Source organism: Onychomys torridus, chromosome 12 (genome assembly GCF_903995425.1).
Source record: "Onychomys torridus chromosome 12, mOncTor1.1, whole genome shotgun sequence".
Taxonomy (NCBI): domain Eukaryota; kingdom Metazoa; phylum Chordata; class Mammalia; order Rodentia; family Cricetidae; genus Onychomys; species Onychomys torridus.
The window spans coordinates 62,253,922-62,279,786 of NC_050454.1; the positions used below are offsets into that span (position 1 = coordinate 62,253,922).

At 41.6% G+C, this 25,865-nt stretch overlaps 1 protein-coding gene across 4 annotated transcripts in view; it reads right to left on the reverse strand.

Moving 5' to 3' along the window:
• Positions 1 to 25,865, reverse strand: part of LOC118594338 (amyloid beta precursor protein) — a 227,216-nt gene that overhangs the window by 65,743 nt on the left and 135,608 nt on the right. For 2 of the 4 annotated variants that reach the window (XM_036204208.1, XM_036204209.1), the window contains exons 7-10: positions 24,330 to 24,497; positions 9,325 to 9,458; positions 4,474 to 4,548; positions 3,902 to 4,060 (exon numbers count right to left, since the gene is read on the reverse strand). In XM_036204208.1, the coding sequence (XP_036060101.1) occupies positions 3,902 to 4,060; positions 4,474 to 4,548; positions 9,325 to 9,458; positions 24,330 to 24,497 (536 nt within the window). The remainder of the gene's footprint in view (positions 1 to 3,901; positions 4,061 to 4,473; positions 4,549 to 9,324; positions 9,459 to 24,329; positions 24,498 to 25,865) is intronic. The other 2 variants (XM_036204211.1, XM_036204210.1) reach the window with 1 other exon arrangement.

A 25,865-nucleotide genomic window follows, 5' to 3' on the forward strand; every position in this document is an offset into this window, starting at 1 on the left:
AATTAAATACAAGTATTTATGTAACACCAGAAAATGTGGAAAATGGGCTATTTGCTATCCTCTCATATAACCAGTGACCTTTGTCAAATATAGTCAGATTAGATTGACATTTAGCACTTGCACCCAATTCCATGATTCATGCTTTCAGCTAAATGTTAGCAGTTCAGACGCCGCAGACAGAGCTGAGCTCTTCCTACCCCAGAGCAGAGAGGGGCCAGGACTGATCTGGACTTCTGCATCTTCAAGTCTTGTTTAGTCAAGCCAAACCAACAGAAGCTCTCAAGATAAACAGGCTTAGAAACACAACCCAGAAGGCAGAACCCACAGAGCAGAGGATTCATTAGTAAACAAAAGATACTTTAAAGTAACACAGACCCTAGGAAAGGTTTGCTAAGTGGTCTGACCATCCAACAAATGCCAACTGTGGCATAGGCTTGACTACTCTCAGGGTGATTTATAACAATCTGCTTGAGTTTTGCGCATGCACATTTGGGATCCAGCATTCTTGCTTCAAGCATCCTCTAAGGAACCAACAACTCAAGGTCAAGCACATTCACGTGACTTTAACTGTATTCCCTCCTTTTCCAACACTAGACTGTGTTCTGAAACCACTGGGGGTTCAGGGTTTTGTTTTTTTTTTTTAATTAAAAACATATAACAAAACTAAAGGAAGACCTCTTAGAATCCAGTAACAATTGAGGGGTTTTACATTAGAATTTATGTTAAATTTAATCGAATGACCCTTGGAATGGTGTGAAATTGTGTGTGTGTGTGTGTGTGTGTGTGTGTGTGTGTGTGTGTGTGTGAGAGAGAGAGAGAGAGAGAGAGAGAGGTATACATGTACATTCTGAGGGGTTCTACCAGCCCCCTGCTCTCTAGGGCATACTCTGGTGAAATATCACTTCACCTTTGTGTACTAGACATTTTTCTTCCATACCTAAACCCTTGTAATTTCATAGTAAGTCTTTCATATTAAAGAATAAAAAAGAGTAGAGGTTAGCATATAAACAGGCCGCAGAGCACCACAGTGTCACAGTTGTGGACAGCTGCCTGGGAAGATCTTCTGCATGGATGAAGTGACAGAGTGGGGCTCTACTTTGGAGGGAACACGGGGATGAAACCATTTTCAGAGACACACCGAAGCTCCCAAGCTTTCCAACCTATTTCTTCATTTTCTACTTGAATTAATTAAAAACAGGACAGTCACATATTTCCCACTTGTCCTGAGGAAGATCTGTCTATGAACCTTGAGAAACATTCAGAATAAGATTAGGATTAAGAATACAACTACTTTAAAATAGGACAAAACCCTTTACTTTGACCCGTCTGTTCAAATAGTCGATGCTATATTTAAATCACATTTCTAAAAACTTTCTATTCTCTGGCTCTGTGGCTGTTGTAAGCAACTTCTCCAAAAACCTTTCTTCATAGATTTAAATTCAAGACTTAAAGGAAACTCTTGATTTATCTCTTATAAGAGAAATGAACAAAAGCAATCAAGAAGAGAAACAGAATTTTCTACCACCTTTCAAAGTTCAGAGCTAAGTGAAATGTCAAGCCAAACTTAAAAGTTTAACTAGCACTCAGACAAAGTCAGTAACTTCACAAACATAGGCGGTTCTGCTCCAAGATTGTGTCCTTAATCGTATCTTATTTGAAAGGAGAGATTTGCACATTTCAGAGTTAAGAAACTTAACAGACATTCTCAAATTAATCAATAGCAATCTGATTTTTTTCTGACAGTGAAACAAATTCACTTTAAAATTTTGCTATCAAAGAAACAGTATACCTGGCATGATCAATGCCATGTATCAGTGCCATAGTAAGCACCACTACGAGCTATCTAAAATGATCCCTGCTGATGCAGCATGCAGTTCTGGCAGACACTCCGCCTTTCCTGATGCCGAGACTTAACTGAAAGATTTGAGAAGTCCGCATTCAGCTCTCATTTTATTTTTAGCTCTAAACTCCCCGGACAAGATTTTACTGAAGAGACCGGACTTCTGGCTGGCTGGATCATTTCACAGTGTGTCTCCTGTTAAGGCAAATGATCCCCACAACTCTCCTCTCCAAAGCATGTTCTCTAAAGAAAGAGTAACCAAGGACCTTGTCATCTGAAGAGAGACATAACCAGAGTGTCACTAAGCACTGCCTGGGAAAGACAGAGACTGCTCACAGAAAATGAAATGCTAATATGGATATTGTGTCTTCAAAAGCTCTTTGTTCAGAGAGGAAGTACGGTCCTAGAGAAGACACTGCAGTGGATGACTGACTCACAGCTCTCCCTGTCTACTACTAGTGGTGTCACCCAGAACCGGCCGCCACATGCCCCAAGATGACAGTGATGTCATCAGTACAACAGCGTGAGTGTCGTCTTGTTACCTAGATGAATGCCAGGAGCTCCTGAACATGGAAAGAAAGACCAGAGCAGTGAGGAAAATCAGCACGAGTGGGTGGTTCAGTTACATAATTCAAACAGACGTCTACTATCTATCAAGAGGACCACGATTTCACCCTCCTGCCAGAGAAAGGGAACGCATGGACTAAATAGGAGCAACAGTTTCTGCAAGGCAAGGAGCATGGACTGCAGAGAAAGAGGAGACACATAAGTTGAGGTCCTGCAACTGTTACCACCCAAGGCCCTCTAGTTTCCCAGATCGTATAAGGGAGGGAATTTGGACAGGGGACTCCAAGAAGGGAGGAGTCCACAGAGGCCCAGTTGGCTAGAGTTTCCAGAACCAAGTGGTCCACAAGAAATTTGCTGAGAATGATCTTCCTGACTGTAGCTAGGCACTCATCTGATATAAGAAACTGAAGCTGGGTGTAAAAAGTTCCCCAGAGGACTAGAGGTAACAGCGCCTGGAATCTTACAGAGACAGGAATTGTTCCTGGAAGTCCAATTTGAACTCAGCATTCATGGTAGAGTACTCAGAAGGATCCCAATGGAAAATGGGAACAGGAATAACAAGTTACATGCAGAAAACTGATGCACTCTACCTAACCAATCTGAAAACAGTGAACCACAACAGTCAAGCTGCTTCCAGGTAAACTAGCTATGTTCAGATCAAAGTCTGAATATATTGACAGTTATACAAAACTACACCGAACAACCTGAAGTTTATAGTGTATGATAGATAACAAAAAATGATCAGACACAAAATTATGCAGAATATCAGATATGATCTGAGGTATAAGATGAAGAGATGGCCAGAAGAGGTAATGGAATTCCATTATTTTACATTGTTAAACTAGCTGCTGGGATAAAGAGAAAAATCTTGAACACAGCCAGATCAAAACAAAAGACTGTTTGTGAAGATGTAAGCATTCTCTGTTGTAAATAACAAACATCATCATTAAAGTAGTAAAGGGAAATCACCTGGACCAGGAATTCTATACCCAGCCAAAACATCTTTCAAAACCAGTGGTAAAATTAAGGTATTTTCAAACAAAGACATATAAGGAAGCTATCACTAGCTTACATACATTCTAACCAAAAGAACTGAAACTTCATTCTACATGCACTTGAAAACATAAAGGAGGTCCTTTGGGCACATGGTAAATATAAGCAGAGAATAAGACTATGAGAAATCGTGACTACATTAGGCAAAGGTGTTATTGTTTCTTATTATATAAAAAAGATAAAAATAGTGGCTTAAAGAAAAAAAAAACAATGCAGCATTGATTGAACGCTGTATAAAGGTACTAGCTAAAAGAGTTAAGAGAGGGAGATCAGACACTGGTCTGTGGTTCTGGTCCTTTAAGACACAATGTACCTAAGTCACATCTATAAATAAGGTGCTTATGGCATTTCTCCTAGATTCTTTCATGTGGCCTCCGCTCCCCAGTGTCTGAACACCGCCATCGATGCTGTGACCTGAAATGAGATCTCAATGAGACCTACCCTTGGAGGCACTGCCTGAAGAGCAGTGATGTAATTTTCGAGGGCCAGGCGGCGACGGTCGTTGAGCATGGCTTCCACTCTGGCCATGTGCGTCTCTACAAGCTGCTGTCTCTCATTGGCTGCTTCCTGTTCCAGAGATTCCACTTTCTCCTGGAAATGCTGACATGGAAAACACACGCAACACATTTGTTTCTTAATGTAATTATTAATGCAAAGAGAGTCTCTCTGTTTACACAAGGTAATTTGGAGACATGTGTCAGTCCTAAATTCCTAATCTCACTTGAATTTTCCTAGAGACTGGAGGAACTGAGAACTCTGGCAACCCAAAAGATGTATCCTTAATGGAGAGAAGATTGCAAGCACTGATGTAAAATTGGAGTGATTAGTTCTAATTTGAAGTAGTTGGAAGCAAATGTGAGGAAGCAACTTATTACTAAGACAAGGAGTGAGAAAGATATGAATTCATGCAAACATGAACACAGCAGCTTCCAGCAGATGCTCATAGGCTGGGGGCCCTCAATGAGTGAGCGTGGGCATGTCCTGTCTGGTGTGAAGATGGGGTTGTGTGTTACCTGGATAACAGCCTTCTTGTCAGCTTTGGGCAGGTTCTTTGCTTGACGCTCCGCTTCTTCCCATTCTCGCATGACCTGTAGAGATAACAAAAGACTTCAACTGAAAACCTTCAGTTCTTCTTTCAAGCACAGATTTAACTGGACAGATTATAGTCTGGTACGGTTTTCTATGAAAAGCACATCACATGACTATTCCTGTATGAATAATATTTTCCCTACAAGGATATAAATAATTTATGGCAGCAGTATGGTGAATGCAAACATCAAACACTTACTGCATCCTCTTCAAACAAGGTTGGTTCACCTTTTCGTTTTTTTCCTTGAGAAATGGCTGAAAGTCATTTTACACGACGTGAGTAGACACCAAGTAAAAAGGCTTACACTATCTGAACAAGCTCTTCCATCAATAAACTAAACACACTGGTTTTAGGCTTTTACAACATCAAGTGAAAACGTGTCAAATGGTGTATCTGGGGTATGTGTATGTGCAGAGTAGGAATACAATGCCACAAAGAAGAGACGATGCAGGAGGAGAAGGAAGACTTCTGGTGTCTGAAATCCTAAGGTCCATCCCCTGCACAAATGAAGAGTTGACTCTTGATCCATAACCGAAGTCAAAAATAGGGAAGATTACTGCAAATCCACCCTAAGAAAGCATGCATTATAATCTTCTGAATGTGGCAAAGGGTAAGGCTAGTTGAGTGGCCAGGCCAGTCTGATGTGTCCTGATCTAGTGTCCAGTTCTCTACCTCGATGTCCCTGAGAGACTCTCACTCACCGATCAGAAAAGTGTCTTCAGTGAAATGAGCGTTAATTTCTCATCACCTGTGGCTGCCCTTTCCTTGTCTAGTGTGTTGTCTGTGACGTGAACTTTATGAAGGAAGATGAAGGAAGCAAAACATCAGTGTCTTACAAGGTAGGCACCTGAGGACTTTGCATCCTTCTAAAGCAGGAGAAGGCTTGACTCCTCCAAAATTGCAAAGAAACATCACAATCAGCACCTCAGTTAGTTTTTTAAAATTAGGTTTTTTTTTTTTTTTTTTTTTTGAGAACATGATACAAGGAAAAAGTACAAACAGTCCTAGGTACTTGGGTCTTTCTATCAGTTAATAAAGTGGTGGACCAAGGAGACATTGAAGAGACTATCCTTTATAGATGAGATGAGGCCGGGAGGGGAAAAGGTTCAATTTCCTGTATGGAGAATGTTCCCAGGGTGGTGGTGCTCCACCTTGAATTCCTCAGGCAAGAAATCTCAAAATTGGTTTGAGATAGAAACCAAACATCTTAATGGGGTGTGAAAACAGATTCCTTGCATTATGTATGCATTGTTATCTTCTCACTTGGACATTCAGTACCTGAACTTCTTGCTTGAAGTCACAGATCCATGAAATAATTAAGATTTACCTAGCTAATGTATTGTAAAAATATGTATTACTAATGAACTAAAACATTGATTTTTGAGAATAATTTAGCAATATCTTCCACTCTCACAAATCCATGACCTGTGCCATCACTACAGGACTATTTACAGACACACTGTAGGCAGAAGGTCCCCCTTACACCAGCGCCGTTTGCTGGGGTACATTGACAATAGATACCATCACTGGATGAAGTGCTCTACAAAGTCTGATTTAATGGGTTCCCCACAACAGGCCGTCATTAGTAATGGCCAGCCTCACTTTACAGACAAGTCTAAGAAAACCATGAAAATAGCAAATGGATAAGGAATGAAGACCAACCACGCAGCCTACTGGCTCAATGTACCATTATAGAACAGGGTATATATCTATCTCCTGACTTCAGTGTCAGTACCAATAGCTGCTCCTAAGACGCCACTGAATATATTAAGAAACTCAGCCTCAGGTGAGTTTTCATCTCAACGGACTTAATTCTACACACATACTGAAACGAGTACATATGTAAATAGTGGTGATGAATAAATATCTCGCTGGTCAACTTGACGAGATTTAGGATCACCATGGAATCAAGCCTCTGGGAATGACAGTGGGGGTATTTCCTAGGTTACATTAGGTTAGTGGATGTGGGGAGACTCACCCTAAATGCCATGGCTGGGGATTCTGGACTAAAGGAAAAAGAGAAAGCAAGCTGAGCAGTGCTGTGTGCTCTGCGCTCTGCTCCTGACTGTAGGTGCAAGGCGACCCGCTGCCTCGAGCTCCTGTGGCCACCATGATTATCACATCACCAGGGACTATATCCTGGAACTGTAAGCCCAAACACACGGTTCCTTCTTTTAAGACGCTTTGTCAGGCTGTTTCATCATAACAAGAAGTAACTAATACGTTAATAAAAGCATTTTTGTTTTGTTTTGTGTGTGTGTGTGTGTGTGTGTGTGTGTGTGATGTTTATTTACACCTGCCACACGTCTGTCACCTTGCAACCAAGATCTTCAGATAACTAACATCGATGAAAATATAATCTCCCTCTGTATGTGCAACAGAAACAGACGAAGTCTGTTATTTCAAATGCTAACCTAGAAGATTAATTTTAAAACTACAACAAAAATCAAGTTAGAAAGCCCCATATTTGAAAACTTGAAGTGCTCTGGATCTGAACTCTGAGGCTGCACTGTGCAACCCTGTACAACAATTTTTCAGTGTATGCAGAGTGGTATCAATTCCATCAGGATTTATAGCTCTTCAGAGTCCTGGCTATGTCATACAGAGAAAATGACTATTACTAAGTAGAGATTTAAGAGGCAGACAAGTTCAAAGTCAAAAAGTGCCCAGAATTCAGCTGCATAGATTATGAAGATAAATGTCAGCTCAGGAGCTTTACTAACCTGTAATACTGGAATATACCAGGCACATTCTCTGCTCTAGGATGAAAACAGCTAAGTAATCTCAGATCTGGGATGAGAAGATGGAGAAAATCTCTTGGAAATATACGAACTAAATTCTGGATTAAGTAGCTATACTCACTGGGATTCTCACATCTACAACATATCATGTCAGAAGCTAACGGAGTACTTGAAACTAGTTTTCTTAATTGCATAAAAATACCTCAGATACAGTGAAAAACATTTCCATGGACCTTAAAAAATTATTTTAAAAAAGGATTTGGTGGGTTTAAGAATGAAATACAGGTTGATATAGATCATATAAATTTATACGGACTAAAAGGAATTAGAGTGCAGTAAAAACATAGGACATAGATACAAAAATCACCAAGTAGTAAATTATTATATAAATCCTTAGAATCAACTGAAAGGTAAGAGCAACTGTGTTCCCCAATTCAAGAATGACGGGAGACAGAGGAATGTGTGAGTTTGTAGATGGGCTGAAGGGCAGGACATTTCTTAAATGGACCCCAGATGAGGGAGCAGCTTCCGGCTGCAGACAAGCCAGGCCGGTGGGTGAAGGGGAGGCAGATGCAAGGCTGGGGTCAGGGTGCAGTGGCAGGCGTTGCGAGCATCATGCTGGGCTCTCAGTGCTTGTTCAACTTCCTGTGGATGTCTGGGCAATTCATGTGCCCAGCAGTGTATTTTTTTAAGGGTGACAGGGAAGCCTCTGAAAGCTTCAGATAATGAGATCAATTTTGAGTTATAAGAGGGAATTGTAGTAAATCCCACTCAGTCTTTCCACACCTTCTTAAATGACCTTTTCTAATGAAAAAAAAAATGTGAAAAAGTCTAGTTTTCGGAATGATTGATTTCAGTTGGCTGTTCCATTTAGCTGGCTTTCTAGTTCAACACACTTTTCAGGCTTTTCTCATGGGCAACTGTTAGAATGTGAATTCTAGTTCATGGCCCAAAGTATTCTGGTCTAGTGTGGTTGTAAAGCCCCTTTTTTCCTGAATGTTATAACTCCTGAACGGGGATACATGTCATGGTCAGTCTTCTTTGAAGAAATAGTAACCATGTCCTGCTTTCTGAGATACATCATGAGCTCTGTTTCAAACAAGGCTTTTCTTGTATTCAGGTACAGCGATGCCAACAGATCTGGAGATGAATTTCAAGAAGACAGTGGCTGGTGATTCCCAGGGTCTCAGGGACAGAGCCAGGGCCAACCTCACGCAGGACGGTGGGAGGGAGGACTGAGCAAAGCCTTAGAGGGCATTTAAAGGGAAGGGGGAGTAAAGACGAGGAAAGTATCTCAGGAAGTTTCCCTAAAGGTAGGTGCCCATTACAGGGTGATGAGAACAGGTGGATAGTGACTGGAACATAAAAGCCAGCTAAAGAAGTTGGCTGGGATTTGGCCCAAGAGAGCAGGCATAGCTTTAACTTGTAGGTACTCTTCCTGCAGTACCACATACTTCTTGGAAAACAGCTTATCTCACTGGGCTGAACTCTCCAAGCAGACCACATTGGCTGGCTAGTAAAGCCCCAGGGATCTGCCTGTCTCTGCATCCACAGCACTGGATTACAAGCACATGCCATCAGGTGTGGCTTTTTAAATGTGGTTTCCGGGAATCAAACTCAGATTGTCATGCTTAGTGGGTAATAGCAATTACAGCGGTTGACTGAGTGAGCTGCCTCCAGAGCCCCCACCTTTCCATTCTTTAAATAATTTTTACCATGCACATTTAAAGTATATAGCTTATTACAGGAAATGCACAGAAAATCAAGTTTACCGCAGTGTAACAATTAACAGCCGTCTCCTCATCATGTCCACAGAGTACCTTCCTTTAGTAGAGAGACACAATGTAATCTGTGTCAAATCCGTCAAAATCTTCCTATACTTGCCTTTATTGGACACTATTGGGGAGAGCCCCAAATCCTACAGCTTGTGTCTTCGTAGAAAACATTTAGATTAAACTTTTTGTCTAAAGATAGGCCGAGGCAGAGCCCAGATTTCCCTATATTCCAAAGCTACAGAAGGGAATCCACTGTACCTGGGACATCCTCTCCCGGTGCTTAGCTTCCAGCCTCTCTTTGGCTTTCTGGAAATGGGCATGCTCATTCTCATCACCAGGTGTCTCCAGGTACTTGTCAACGGCATCAGGGGTGCTGGCTGCTGTGGTGGGAACTAGGAAGAAGAAGGGAAGGCGGGATGAGAAGAGAAACAGAATGCCCAATTGTAAGAAAGCGAGTCATTTCCCAGGACAGAGAATTCTGTAAAAGAGTATACAGAGTTTACCAATGCTGCATAAAGAAACACCCAAAGACATTTCACCATGGCTAGAGTGTGTTTCACCTCTTCAATGCATTGAAAAAAAGGCTCATTTTCATCGACAGCATTAAAAATGTCTTGCACAGACAGGCAGGCACTCCCAAAGGCATCATCACTTAATATGGCTGTGTTTTATCAAATCCTCATGCTTTGTTTGGCTATTTTGTAATTTTGAAAGTAAATAACGGTATTATCAATATCATGCATTATAATTCCTGCAGAAACCAAGGCAATCTGAAAATAAGGCTGTTGTGAAATTAAGGCACCTCAGTGAAATGGGAACTCTACACAGTGTGTTTTAGACAGCTTAATTACAAAGCCACCCTTCATGAGAGAGTATTTGACACACCACGGAAAGAAATATACATATCAATAAGTGTAGTTTAGAGACCACAAAAGGACATTCAGCCTTCATATATTTGGCAAGGATCTGTAATTTATTACACTGTTTGTCAAAAAGACAGTAATTTCTATTTCAAAGTCAATACTGCCGAGCAGCATCTGAACTGTAGCATCCACTGTGGTGTTATGTGGCAACAGGGATACTCACAAAACCAAAGAATGAAGTATAAAAAAGATGTTCTATTCACGAATGAGTAGTGAGTAGCAAGAATTGACTATTTAAGAGTGTTAAAAAAAGACAAAGAACAGAGAAAGTTTAAAGAAGAATATGTCTCCCCTCTAAACACTAAATGAACCACCACCCTCAAATAAATGTTTATTCAGGAATATCAACAACCATTCCAAATATTCTTTTCACACTTCTCATCAAGTTCTTGGAGTAAGAGGCTGGGGATGTAATATCCCCAACAGAACTTGAGAAAGAAGTCACAGCTAAGTCTTCTGAAGCTAGACTCGTGTGTGTATGTTTCAGAAAATGACTGGAATTAAAATAAAAGGTTTGACCATGTCAACAGAAACCAGAATTCATGTTTCTAAATAAGAGAAACATGCACTCTGACTTCTTTCCCTCTTCTTTGGTCATTGGTTAAGCATTATTTTTCAAAAAATAAAAGCATCTGCCCAGGAGTGGCATTTGAGCAGAAGCGAGGAGGCCAAGGCTTGTTCCTGGAGCCTTAAAGAGCTGCCCCCATCGAGCTGGGGAGAAGGAAGGAAGGTTCACTCCAGACTCTAAATTAGGCCCAGCTAGATGTGAACCTAGGACAATGTTACCCAGGTGGTCCCCAGGGCAAGTAATGTCAGCACTCTGGATTCGAGGATTTTTATTTAGTGGTGACAACATGCCTTGCCTCCTACAATGAAGTGCCAGTCACACAATGTACTTCATGCACACCAGTCCCTTTCCTGGCTCCTTTATGTTTTACAGAAGTCTTTTATGTTAACTTTAGGAAAAATCAGATGCACTTATTTCTAATTTGCTGAAAATACATTAGAACACAGGACTGTATAGTATCATCTACAGGAAAAGGAACACATATTTTTTTTTTCTAGAAAACAAAACTAAACTATGTATAGCCCACATAAAACACTGAAATGAGTAAAATATGTGGTTTCTTACCCTGAATGACTAAAAAACAATTTGCAATTTTAAACACTGTCTGTAAAAGAAAAGATATCCAAACAAATGAATTTGCTTGGCGTAACCTCAAGCAAAGCAATACACACGTGTTTCTTATCCACCTTCTCAAAGCTTGCATCCCCTAGATCTAATCACTTTTACCCTCCTACTGGCCAAGTGAAAATGATAAGTTTCAGTAAAAACCAGTAAATAAAATGCATCAGGCTGAGGTGACCAGGCAAACTGTGCTTCACATTTAGTGCAGCGGGGATGCACTGATGCAGATAGTCATCTGCTGTAAGCACAACCAGTATGCAGCTGCCCTTAGAAGAACATACTCTGATTGGCCTAAATTGAGATGTAGGCCTGTAATACTAAGAACAAAATAACAATCAGGAAATAAGCATGTGAGTTATGTTTAAGAGTACCAAGGTTATTTCAAATGTACTTCTTATAGGCACATGGAAATCAACACATTCCTTTATTACCATTTACTCTGTTTCATCAAGATTATTTCTATGCTAGCTAATCTGAAAGAGCTACCGGGTACCCAAGTCAATTGTCGTTTTGGGGTGTGTGTGTGTGTGTGTGTGTGTGTGTGTGTGTGTGTGTGCGCATGCGCACACTCACACAAGGATGCTTCTGTATAAGATTAGTGTTAGGATCTGAGGGCTAAAAAAAGTTGACTGTGCTCTACAGAGAGCCTGAACATAACAAAAAGCCAAGTAAAGAAGGTATTTGTGCTTTCAGACTCTTGTCTGCTTGACCTGGGACATTGGTCTTTGGTCCTTAGACTGGGAACCCACTAATTCCCAAGGCTTTGCTGAGTCACCACCTTACCCATGAGTCAATCACATACCCATCAGTCTCAAACACTACAAACACCACAGAGGTCAATCCTCAGAATAAGCTCCTGGTTATTTATAAGGGTGCACATCTATAAAAATGTGTACACATGCTGGATGGTGGTGGTGCATGCCTTTAATCCCAGCACTCGGGAGGCAGAGCCAGGAGGATCTCTGTGAGTTTGAGGCCAGCCTGGGCTACCATGTGAGTTCCAAGAAAGGCACAAAGCTACACAGAGAAACCCTGTCTCGAAAAAAAAAGATGTGTACACACACACACATACAATTTTTCTTCAAGGAAATATTGTGAGGAGTCCCAGCTACAACCTACTATTGGAGTTTAAAAGAAGTTCCTTTATGCTAACCCTCAGTTGGTATGGGCAAATGAAATGATCCTGTATTTAAACTGCCTGGCAACCAGAAGACTGTTAGTGGAGGGGACAGTAACAGTGTACGTGGACATTTTAGTGAAGCTGGTCTTTGTCACTGTCCTCTGACATGGAAGCACCTTGAAGAACCATCCAGACACCTCAGACTCTGTCGCCCTGAGTCCCTACAAAAAAAGCCGTTATGCTCCCAGAACCAGCTCCTGTATTGCGACGAAGCCCACTGCAAGCCAGAGTCTTGCCAATGCAGGTGACAGGCAGTGTCCCATTCATGACCCACAGGCATTTCTTCTGGGGAAAGGAGTGGCCCAAACAATACCAGTTTCTCTTTGTCCCAGAACACAAGCACCAGGAGTTGTATTTGGGTCACTTAAAATGGGTCACTGTAGCCACTCCAAAAGTGGAGACAACTGGCTTCGGGAGGCTTCATTGCTGCCGGAATGTTTATTTAGTTACTTCGTTTGTTTGTGTTGTACACACACAGGTTCTTCTCTTAGGCTAGGCTCGCCTCAAACTGGCAATGTTCCTGCCTTAGCCTCCAAAGTGCCCGTGCCACGTAACACTAGGCTTTTTTTTTGGTTTTGTTAAAATATAAAATGAGACAAACCTTTGAGTTTTCTTAGAAGCTATGATATCAGCCTAGATTTCCAAGGTAGCGAAATAACTATCACCTCTTTTTATTACCATTTATTGTGCTGGGCATATGTATTTTCATTTAATATGGTGGGAGTAAAAAATATCCTGTGTCACTATGTAGAGAATAAATTCAATATCCTAAAGTAATCAGAATATGAATTCAGGATGAGGTGGACCACAAAGGGGCTAGACTATTTTCTGAGTAATAAGGAGCTAATTTATTGACAAATCCAGGTCACTGGAAAGCAACTTAGTTGTTTTATCTTTTTATTGAACATGACTTAGCCAGGAATATGGTTTGTTATGAATATGCCAGACTATTTCCTACTGAATGGTTGTTTTGCTCTGAACTCTGGCAAATGACCTCCAAAAGAAACAGGTCATAAAACAGTGGCCAAAGGGACACAGCTGGAACACTCATGAATTCTCACCTGAGGCTCCTACTTTAACATGCCCACTCCTGCCTTTTGTAAGCAAGCTGGGGAGAGGGGTGTGGCCACGCTTCTACAGAAGGTCTTCCGACTCAAGGGCTAAACATAGCTCCAGGTTGTGACTCCCATATCCCTAACCATTAGCAGTGTTGCCAGTATCCAGTATCCTATGCACTGACTTCTAACATTTTAAGTGACCCTCCTACTTAAAAAAACACAACAGTAAACAGAAACAAAACAACAGAAAAGCACTGCTAACTCACAGTACAATATTGCCTTGGGATGAACACCCTACTTCAAATATTCAGGGGCACCCTGCATGTTTAAAGGTATGAATGTATGTTCTATCTATCTATCTATCTATCTATCTATCTATCTATCTATCTGGCCAGCCAGCCAGCCATCTCCCTCTCTCCATCCTACCTACTTACCCACCTACCCATCATCCTGCTTGTTGTCAGCAAGCATGGTATCATAATGTGGATCAGGAATGTCCCCCAAAGATTCATATATTCATAGATTAGTGTACTGGTTGGTGCTATTGGGAGATGGTGCAAACCTCAGGAGGTGAGGGCTGGAGAGATGGAACAAGTCACCCGGGGCATGCCTCTACAGGTCTTATTTTGTCCCCTATCACCCAGTCTTCTCTTCCCCTACCATAAGATGAGCGGCAATGTTCTATTACCTGCTTCCTGCCAGCATGGTCCCAAGACAAAGTTGTATGACCGCTGATTTGAAAAGGCAACAGTGAGGTCAAATAAACCCTTCTCCCATCAAGTTGGCCTTTTCTGATATTTTATCAGCACTCAGAAGCTGTCATAACTGGGAAGCCAGAGGCATCTGACACATTTAGATGGCAGCTCTACTGCCATGAACGTGCTTTTTCAGTTCTCTTTTGTTCTTCCTCCCAGGAGGGTCTCAGCTCCTACCACATACAAATCCTGTGGACAAAGAGCAGTGCCTGATGGTATAATATCCTAGCAAAAGAAGCAATCACTACACACACACACACACACACACACACACACACACACACACACACACACAATTTGTATATGGAGGGGGAAAAGGAAACTGGATAAAGGGGAACAGGAGGAAAGGCTGTTCGCGCAGGGAGATGACACACATTAAGCAGGTGTCCAAACAGAGTCATAATTATGAAAGGGACATTCCGACACTCCATGGTTAACTGCAGAAGAACATGACAAGGAGATGCAGAAACTAACAGCGAGGTCCTAAGAAGTCAGAATGTCCGGCAAATTCCAGGGTAAGCAAATGATGAGGCCACAGTGGAAAAGGTCAGGGCGAAAGTGGTGAGGACAAACCAGAGGCCATGAAACCACAGTGAGGAGCAACAGAGTGTTTTGGGGGTCAGGAGGCATAGAAGATGTGCTCTTCAAAAGATCATACAGGAGCTGAGGACAGGGCTCAGTGGATGAGACAGCTTACTGTACAAACACAGAACCCATGTAAAAAGCCAGTCATGGCTGTGTACATGTAATCCTAGGAATGTGGACAGGGGAGACAGGACCATGATGGAGGCTTGCAGCTGCCAGTCCAGCTCTGGGTTTCATGAAAGATCCCGTCTCAAGGAAATAAAGTGGAGAGTGACAGAGCTGGACACTCATTGTCTACCTCTGAGATCCTAATGTGCATGTCTATGCACACTCACACATATATGGGCATATAACAAACACACACACACAGACACACACACATACCACTTCTGGAGTCCTGCTCCCCTGCTTGCCACATACAAGAAGGAACATGTCTGTTTCTTACGATAAAACTTTGTTCCCTAAATCAAAATCCTAGGAAGCTCAATATTATGGGAGCAAGTTTCTTCACACATGGGAAAGTCCATTTCACTTTTAATAACGACACACCAATGCAGCACCTACTGCATATTCTTAGGTCTTCTCAAGATCCACTGGAAGTCTGTTTTCTGAGTGGTAGGGAGCAGGCTTGCTTCTGGTTTCTTAATTAATCTTGGGGGGAGGGTGGTCTCTCAAAAACCACCCCATTCCTGAGAACATGATGCCAGTTTCCATACTTGCTGTCCCTTGAGACAGGCCTCATTATGTGAGGAAGTTACTTTAAAACAAAGTGAAAGTCACTGAGGTTTCCTGGATGTGGGTGAGATCACCCTGAAGCTCAGGGGATTCAAGAAGACCAACCATCAAGTCAAACTATACAGACAGTGGTGTCCATCAGTGTTGTTCCAACTTCCTATCACTCCATAGTAACTCTCCTTAAGTACAGACATGGTTCCTGGGTTCCCTATAGATACCAAACTCCAGGATACCCACATCCCTTATGTATATTTGGGTATAACTCTGAGTATCTAATGGACACTGTCTTTTTCTAGACTGTTTATACTACTGAAGACAATGTAAATATCAAAGGGAGCAGTTTTCTTGCTATATTGTTTGAGGACCAATAACAAGAAAAGTTTGTACATGCTCAGTACAGAGGCATTTTATTTGCCTCATGGTTAGTTGACTACATAGAAAAGGAAACCATGGGGCCTAGGGCTGACTGGACACCAGTTTATTCTCACAATGACAATTACAGATATTGTTAAAAAAACAAAAACAAAAAACCGCCCCTACAGTTTTCATATCTGTTTGATTCCTCAATCTCTAGGGTTACACCTTTTTTTTTTTTTTTTTAAATTTTGACTTTTACATTTACTTATTTTATTTTGCATGTGTTGTGTCATGGTACAAGTGACAGGTCTGTAGATAATATGTGGGAGTTAGTTTTCTCCTTCCACCAATATGGGTCCTGGGGATTGAGCCCAGGTGGTCAGGTGTGGTGGCATCAAGTGCCTTTAGCTGCTGAGCCATGTCACCAACCTGGCGTGACACCAATTTACAATTATGATGTAGCCATCCTACCTTCAAATGGTAATGACCACCTAGACTAGAACACAAGACAGAAGGATTCCTAAACTGAAGTCCAGGAACAGAATCTAGTCAATACACTAACACTGGCTCAAATGAAATCTGGTGATCCTACCTGCTCCCCTCCTCCCCCAGATGAGTTGAGATAAGGTAACTCATCTCTACACCGCGGGCTAGGGAAGATCACAGTAAACTCTTACGCAACTCACCGCCATGTCATTGAAAATGCCATTTGATTTAGAGCTAGTAACGCTGTCACTGGAAATGGCTATAAGTTATGGGACACGGCAGTGTGGATAATTTATGTACGAGTGAAATACAGACCTGTAAAGGAGGATTTTATGGGAAAATTTAATCTCAGCGTGACAGGGCTTTCGAACTGCCACCTCCAGTTAAAACATTTTTTTTTTTTTTTAAAGATTTCTTCATTTCTCTAATTTCGAAGTAGCTAAAAACTCTCAGGGCAGTCAAAACCTAAACATTGATCATTCTTACCAAGCTGGAGATAGGCCATTCATAATGGGAAAATAAAAGTTTGTGATCTTTTAGTAGGACACTAGATTGTAAAAATGAACAGAGGCGCTTTGCCTTATGTACCCTTCAGTCCCAGTTGTTTTGCAGCCAGCTCTGTCTCGGTTGCAGGAGAATACTATCCATGCACTGCATAGACATAAGGTGATAAAAATGTAATCTACGCTGAGTTTACTCTTCGCCAGCCACGCTACATTTCTTCTTTATGTCGATGGACTTGTACTGACATGGGTTGTTTTTTTTAAATCAGATATGTGAAATGGATGTGGAAGCATGAATGTCAGCATTATTTTTATTAATATCCACATTCCCTGCATTTAAAAGGTATCTTCAGGCTGAAGGTAAACAACAAACAGACAAAAAACCATGTAAAACAAAAGAAATAGTAACTGGAAGCCAGAATGGCTTAATCGTAGGGTATCATTTCTTGTTAGTGTTCCTCGACTTCATTAGTAGTGGTTCATAAAGGCACGCCCATCTATTACTTTGTGATACTATATAGATGAGTTCAGAATGCCACTCTTCACTTTCACAAAAGTTCTGACAGTGCTGATGGAACCTGAATTTCTCTGGAGGCCTGAGAGATAAGACCAATTTCATTTTACCTCAGACTTCCAAAACAGTGTTTCCCAACTCACGTGTATGCTCTCTATGCTGGGATTTAATTCTACTACATCCTTCATCTCACTAGTAAATTACTGACTGTGGACCACTTAGATAACCCTGCCAGAGTCTCTCAAAAGGCTTAGCCATGGCACCAGTACACCCTGGGTTTAAAAGCAACCTTTGTATTAAAGCGATGTGTGTGCCTGTTGGCTGCTTTTCATTTTATTGTAACTCTTTTATGTGTGTGTGTGTGTGTGTGTGTGTGTGTGTGTGTGTGTGTGTGTGCACAAAAGGCAAGAAGCCAATGGAGGGTGTCTTCCTCAGTGGCTCCCTATTCTATTTATTTTTAAAGATGGTCTTTCACTAAACAGGGAGTGAATTCATTGACTAGGTTGGCTCTGCTCTAGAAATCACCTGCCTCCACTTTCCACTCCAGCGCTGGAGTTACAGACACCTGTGTTGTATGTATTCCCTGCCTCTGAAGGTAGATGCTGGAGGTTTAAACTCAGGAATGCATGCTTGCATCGAAGGCGCCTTACCACCGAGCCATCTCCTCAGTCCACTGGCTGCTTTGAAAAAAAAAAGAAATAATGTATCATGGGGACCACACATTTATTTATTTAACTGTAGGTGGCTGTAGCACTCTGGAGACGTGATAGCGAATGCACAGCCTGATAGAAAAAGCATGGCCAATCACTTGAACAAAAAGGAGCCATTTCCACACCTTTACCAAGTAGCTAAGGGATGGAGCACATATCTGATAAGCTTCCTCTAATACAGTAATAGCACTTCTTAAAAAAGAAACAAGCAAACCAACAAAAACAAAAGGTGGTCTGCAAAGCAATTGAACCGCTTGCCTTCTTAAAATGTTTAATCATTACACTTGTCAAGAAAACTGACAAGTATATTGAGGCAAAGAAAGCTTTGTGCCAACGTTTACAACACAATGTAACTAGAAATGGGTCACCCTGTGGGCAGATTGCTAGGGGTCAATCAGTTGGATAAAAAACTGGTGTGGTGATCTTTGTGCGCATCACAGTTTACCTGCTCGCCTTTTCAGATTTAGTCTGGTGGGGACAGTATGTGGACAGGCAATGCTTTTCTCACATTTGAAGAAATAGAAACTGGTCAAATATTTACATAATAATTTTACTGTTTTATAAACACTGCACTGTAGGGACTGGAGATGAGGCACGTGGATCAACTTGATGGAGAACTGACCTCAGAAACAGCTAATGCTCAGGAGGTTCTTTACTTCAAATGGAAAGACATTTCAAAGAGACATGAACTCATGTTTTCAAGTAAATGACAACTCTTCAGTCTCACGTCCCTCACTTACATTTGTGGTTTAGAGTACTCTGTGAGGGCAACGGCAAACGGTAAGTGTCCTGAAAATTGTGATGCTTTTCAAAGTTGTTATTTTATTTTATTTTATTTTTTTACGGCAAAAATTGAAAGTCTAGCAATGCCTGATTCAAGTAATAAGTATTGTCAGGAAATGATTCATGATGGGGACCCAGTGCACAGTTCTTTAGACATGTAGTCTTAAAGCAGTTCAATGGAAGAGCTTTTTCTAGCCCACTTAACATTTATTTTTCTACTAGAAACCCTTCAGACGGAGAGCATCTATAAAAACCAACTACCTCAGAGCAAAGCGATGCCATTCAATTAACTCTAAGCGGGTGAAGGAGCAAAGTGTAAACCTGCGTGGTCTGATGGAACAGGCCAGCTCCCCTTCCCCTTCTGCTCATTTTTTCCCCTCTGAATTGAGTCTGCAATCTTCATTTGACCTCCAGGTGACCATGACTTTCAATTCAAATGTGTGGCTTTGCTATAAAAAAGGCAGCAGAGCCACCTGGCTATAAATAACTAGAAATTATATGCTTTCGCCCGTATGTTGGTACTAGCACTGCAAAATCCTTCACTTGCTGTGATTGAATAGTCTCTGTAGGGAGACAAGAAATCCAGCTGACAAAATCACTCTATCCTCCCAGGATGGAAGGCTGTCAGGGTCTGAACCACACTGCAAGCGGAAGGAGAAAGGGAGACTTCTAATTTCCGTCTGGAAAACGTTATGTATATTTTATGAAAATAAATTCTCAAAGAAGGTTTATCAATTAAGAAAAGTGAAAACTGACAATCTTTTCTATACTGAAGGAAATAAAATTGATGAGAACCATCATTTTCCAAGAGGACGAGAAATAGACATCCCTGCTACTCACATGCCTGGCATTGCTGGGGAGGGATGCTACTATTTTTCAGCTTTTCTCTGTTTCCTCTATTTCTTAAAACGTGCTTTCCGAACATCAGAAACTGTCTAACCTAAAAGATGTCAGAACCAAATGCTGAGCCATTTGGGGTGGACCACAGCCAGGGTGCCATTTATGTTTCACACACGGTCCTCCTGCGTCAGAAGCCTCCAGCCAACTCATGAAGTGCTTGAAGCCTCATTTCTTCCCACATGCACAGAAGATGGGAGGAGAATGCACACACGGGTGCCAGAAAAAGATCTGCAGTCTTTGGAAATCTGGGAACAATGCAAAACACACACACACACACACACACACACACACACACACACACACACACACACACACAAATTAATGTTCTAGAGGAAAACTTTCACCATAGCAGGATACAGGTTTACTGTGTCAATAAAAAACACTTCCTTCAAGTATTATCCCATCATTTGAATTAACTGGACTATCTTATTGGAGGCCATATTGAAAACTGATAGTGTAGAATGAAATCTTTTGTAAAGTATATAATCATCTATACTATATCTTAAAAAATGCATTTATTAGTTTTTTAATCAGCTTTGAGGTTAGGATTTTCCCACCAGGATAATGATGATAAAGGTGAGTTTTATTTATAAAATATCTAACTGAGATTGGGTCTCCTCTTCAGGTTTCACTAAGTATCAACAAGATAGCTCATCCCTAGAGGGAGTGAATCTATTTCTAAATATAGTCTGAATTTTAAAAATGAATATTGATGTGTTTGATACCACATTTTAAGATGAAATTAGACTGATTTGGCAACCAGATAACAAATACTGTTAAGATCAGGAGTCTTTGGTTGATGAAATGCCTTATTATACGAAATTCCTTTTCTCTTTCCTATCAACAAAACCTTAACTGTGGGTACCTCATACCAACTAACATGTACTCTGGGAGAGAAGGGTAATCCTGAAATTTAGGTGGCTCCTCTCACCTCCTAATTGTTGGCATTTAACACACAAAACTGTAAATGTGCATATAAATTTGTCTTTGATGTACAACATTAAATTTTAAGGGAGGGGATACTTCTATTAGCAAATATGATTTCATTAAATATGGAATGTTGGCAGCTTTAACTTCCGCCAAATCGGGAAATACTATATGTACGATATTTCACGAAACTACACAAATCAGAAAGGATTTCAATCAGAAATATAAGTAGTTGAAGTCGACTCTCTGGTCCCACATCTGAAGTTGCCTGGTAAAGCTGGAGGAAATGAGGAGCAGGGTAATGGGAAAATCCTGTCTACTAAAAGAATCACAAAACCCATGCAAAGCAGGTGATGAGAGCGAAGATCACATCCAGCCATGCAGCACACTCCTTCCCTGGTCCCTCCCCCAAGTCAATGACAACATACGTTTAACAGGATCTTGGGGAAGAGGTTCACGGGTAGTCTTGAGTAAACTTTGGGATGCTATGGAGAAAACAAGAGAATAAACTAAAAACAAAAATGGAAACATGGGAATGATGGCAGAAACACACACGATTCATTCAAAACTAAACAAACAAAATGGGTTCAACCAAAAATAAGACCTCAGCAGGGAACCAAGGGACACACAGATGAGATCTGCCTCCAGTGAAGACTAGTACTGCAGGGTAATCTGCTGGAGGAACTGTGGCTCTCTTCTCCCTCCTCAGCACCAGTTATCCTGAACTCCCTTCAATGCCTTCCTCACAGCAGCTTTTCCTGTTCACAAGAGACTTCTGACTCCCGGCTATGGTATGTGATGAAGCTTCATTGTCCACTCTTGCCTACCTGCCCATGTGACTGATCTACAACCCCTCTGTTGTCTTTCCTCCTTTTAAAATTTTTATTTATGTGTGTAGTATATGTGTTTGTTAATGCCTGTGTGTACGCATACAGGTGTGTTCGGGTACACACACACACACACACACACACACACACACACACACACACACGTGAGGGGACCAGAGTTATCTTCTTTGATCATTGTTCGCCATATTGTTTGAGACAAAGGTTCTCAATGAACGTGTAGGTAGGTCACTGATTGGTAGACTGGCTGCCCAGCAAGCCCTAGGGATTCTCCTGTTCCTACATCCCAAGACTACACAGACCCAGGCCACAATGCTCAGCAGGTGATGGAGACCCGAACTCCGGTCCTCTGGCTTGCATGGCAAAGGTTTTACAGACTGAAACATCTCTCAGCCCTCCCAACATCTGTCTTCTTTCTCCATTGGTTCTAAGAATTGAACCAGAGTCCGGCACCTGCTAGGTAAGCGTTCTGCTACCAATCTACATTCCCAGCTCTGCTTTTGCTTTCTTGATACTTTATAACCCGACCCTGTAAGAACTAAGTCAAAACTCCTGGCCCTCTCTAATAAAACCCTATTGGAAAATCGTTCAGTAAAGTGTACGTATCTCCCCAAACCCTGGCAAAGGTATATGATGTTTTATTCCCAGCCCAGAGTGTTCAAATGTAAAGAGCATGAGGGGAGGTTCACAATAGGGTGGGTAAGAAGATAGTGTCCAAATCCTGAGGTGAATTCATCTGTGCTAATAATATAAAGCAAACTTCCTCATTGCCAGGATATGACATTCCAGAAAATAAACCTACCTTAGGGAAAGGGGAAAAACTTTAGAACTTTGCCAGGAAATCCTTACCTAGCAGCTAAACCCTTTAGAGTATAGCAACAAGGGCCCTTTATTCCAAAGGCTCCTGGCTACAGAATCCCTTACTGTAGTCCATGTTACCTAACCCAATTAACCTCTAGGTGAAAATGAGGGTGAGTATCTTGAGCTAGGGTATCTGCTCTCATCCAAAGTGTCCCCACACTTGTTTCCACAGATGACTGAAATGGAGTCATCTCCTAGGAGACCACCAAGGACTTTCCAGGTCCCATCCAAGTACCAGCTACTTCATAAATTAAGGTTAATGGAGCAAATCTTTTGTTGTTTTGCTTGATTTTATGATTTGGCTGGAAAATTGTTTAGAATCTTCCCAGGTATTTCTGGGTAGAGATTGCCCCCCTGTAAATGCAGGAATAAAATGCAAGACTCAAAAGAGAAATGCACAAATACTAAGATCCTTGAATAATTAATATTTCTAACTTGTGGTCAAGAATGAACAAATACAGTCAAGGACTTAACTTGAAAGGCTATTAATAAAAGCAGATATTCCCTGGATCTGAGACATGACTTCTTAGGGGCTGACTCTCTGGGGAAATATTTCATCTTGCACTGAAGTCATCATGACTCCATATAATTGTTCCCTACAAGTAAAGAAAGCTTGATATTCCAGAGGGAGACACTGCAATTTATTTCCCTCAGCCTTATGCCAATGAAAATGGCTAGCATTATTCTTTTGCATGCACTTGTGAATTCATGTGTGAACAGGCACACCATAGATCTCACGTGGCAGCTAGAGGTCAAACTCAGTGCCAGCATATGCTTTCTACCTTGTTGGAGACAGAGTCTATTTCAACTTGTTGCCCAGGCTAGGTGGTTACATAGTCCAGGTGATTCTCTTGTTTCTGCCTCCCATCTCCCTTTAGAAGTACTAGCATTATGGAGGCATTGGCTACACATTTGGGTTAAGTGTGTTCTGGGGATTCAAATCCAGGTCCTCATACTTGCACAACAAGCAATTTTAGTAACTGATGCACATCCTTTGTCCTCTTCTACCTGTGTCCAAGGGGAAAAAATAAAAGCTTGACAAATATATATGTTCTAGGTTCAGGGAACAACATGGGTGTCTGTGGTGGTCTGAATGAAAATGGCCCTCATAGACCTATAGGGAGTGGCAGTTTTAGGAAGTGTGACATTGATGGAGGAAGTAGATCACTGAGAGTGGGCTTGGAGGTTTCAGATGCTCAAGTCAACCTCAGCGTCTCTCTCTTCCTGCTGCCTCCAGATCCAGATGTAGAACTCTCAGGTGCTCTCCAGCACCGTGTCACCATGCCACCATGCTTCCTGCCATGATGGCAATGGACTGAACAAACCTCTGAAGTGTAAGGGAGTCCCAGTTCAGTGTTTTCCTTTATAAGAGTTGCTTTGGCCATGGTGTTTCTTCACGGCAATAAAACCCTAACCAAAACAGCATCTCAGGCTGCATGAGTTCAATTCAATCAAATTTCATTAACAAAATATAAAAAAAACATGTCATGAAATAACAAAGGAATTCACTACAGCAATCTTGTCAAGGCAACTGAAGCTTCATAAGGCAGCTTCCAGTGAGAGGCTGTTTGCACATGTGTACATGCAGAAACATGAACGCATGGGTATTTGACAGACTCAGAGTATGAATTTGCAGGAAGGACACAAGAAGACAAAAGCTGCTCTATCCCCTTTGTAAAGAGAAGCAGTCAGAAGCTCCTGCGGGTTGCGAGAATAATCTACCACAGCTATCAAAGAACACACCCAAGACCATGCTTTATTAGAAATAGATGGAGAGATGTGCTCATGACCGTGGAGACTTCTGGTAATTAGAGAAGTTGACAGGAATGTGGTTAGTGGTAGCAACAGGCCCATTCCCAAGAACAAGGGGGGAAAAATCCATCTGTCACAAAGAGCAGAGTCAGTGGCGAGATAGACGAAAGGTGGCCAGGCTGGAGGAAGGGTCCACTTACAGACGCTGCCACACACCGCCATGCAGTATTCCTCAGTGTCAAAGTTGTTCCTGTTGCCGCCACAGCCGCCGTAAAAGAATGGGGCGCACTTCCCTTCGGTGATGTCAAAGTACCAGCGGGAGATCATTGCACGGCATGGCCCCGTCTCAGCTTGTTCAGAGCACACCTCTAATCAGAGGAGATGTGGGGAACCATATTTAGCATGAAAAGGCACCTTCTGGCTGTTCATGTACATACTTACTCATCTTAAGCACTGACCTCCCCAGTGGTAACCAGGGCTGGTCTTTGGTAGCACCTACTATGTCTTTATTGAGGAATTTCATCACCTACCCAGACTTCAGACTCACCTCTCACACAAAACAAGACATTAATGTGTAGGATGCAGTAGCGGCCAAAGGATTTTGGGCTAGAGGCGAAAAGAACTTTTTCTTGATTTAAGGATAAAAAGTATCTGCACACCAAAAAATTTGCTTTGAAAAAAAAAATCTCTTAAAAATAACTTCGAGCCAACTGTGATGTAAAAGGGTTGTTTGGGTTGTGATGGCGCAGCTTAAGCGCTCACCAACTTCTGACTGTTTTCTGTAGTAAACGATCATCTAGACTCGTGCATAATTAACCACATCCATTTTTAATGTTTCCAGTCTGTCCACTGATTGAACCTGAAAACATATGTGCTATCTGCAAGAGTGACTGACAGTCAATTATGATAACGCTAAGAAAAATTTCATTTGTGCATTTTTATCTTACCCTTAGCCCATAATGTACTAGGCAGCAATATATATAGCAAACACATTCAAATTCATAAACATATACCACACATTGTTTTACATTAAAACACACCTTACCTGTCAGTCTGACTTGCTACTGTCCCCAAAATCAGTTTCACAATCCCCATGGGCTTAAAATACAGTAATCCAATCAGGCGCATTTTAAAAGTTGATCATGATTAGAAGTCAGAACTCTACAGACTTCCTATATTATCTGCTTTTGCTGGAAGTAGAACAATAGTCCCATTTTTTTGGGGGGGTTGCTCCCCACCCTTGCGAGCTGACCCTTCCTATATGTCCATCTTGTTTAGACTTGGTTTTACTAACTTACCCAAAGGAAAAATACCATTCTAAAAGATAAAAGCCGAGTAAAACCCAGAGCCCCTAGGTTAGAAATAGTCGGCATGGGGAAGGTCTGTAGACTGTTGAATCCTAAGAAGATAATTAATCTCTGGGTCCCAGCAACCAAAAAGACCATCCTTGTACTGCCCTGGAACACTCCAAGGTTCCATAACTTTTTTCAAACAAATGGAAAAAAACAAATCATCGACAGCAGCCAAAAGAAACTCCCTGAGACCTGAGGGGGAGGATGCTCTTGAGCCCATGGCTAGCTACCTCATGGAGTATAGCTTTTAAAGTTTCACTTTACTATACCTGCCTTCAGCTGCCACCTTCAACTACTATTATTCCATGTTCTGCTCAATTGTTTGTTGGAGATACTGTGCACCTGGATAACGTATCCCAGAAGATGTCCAGCCCCCACCCAGAC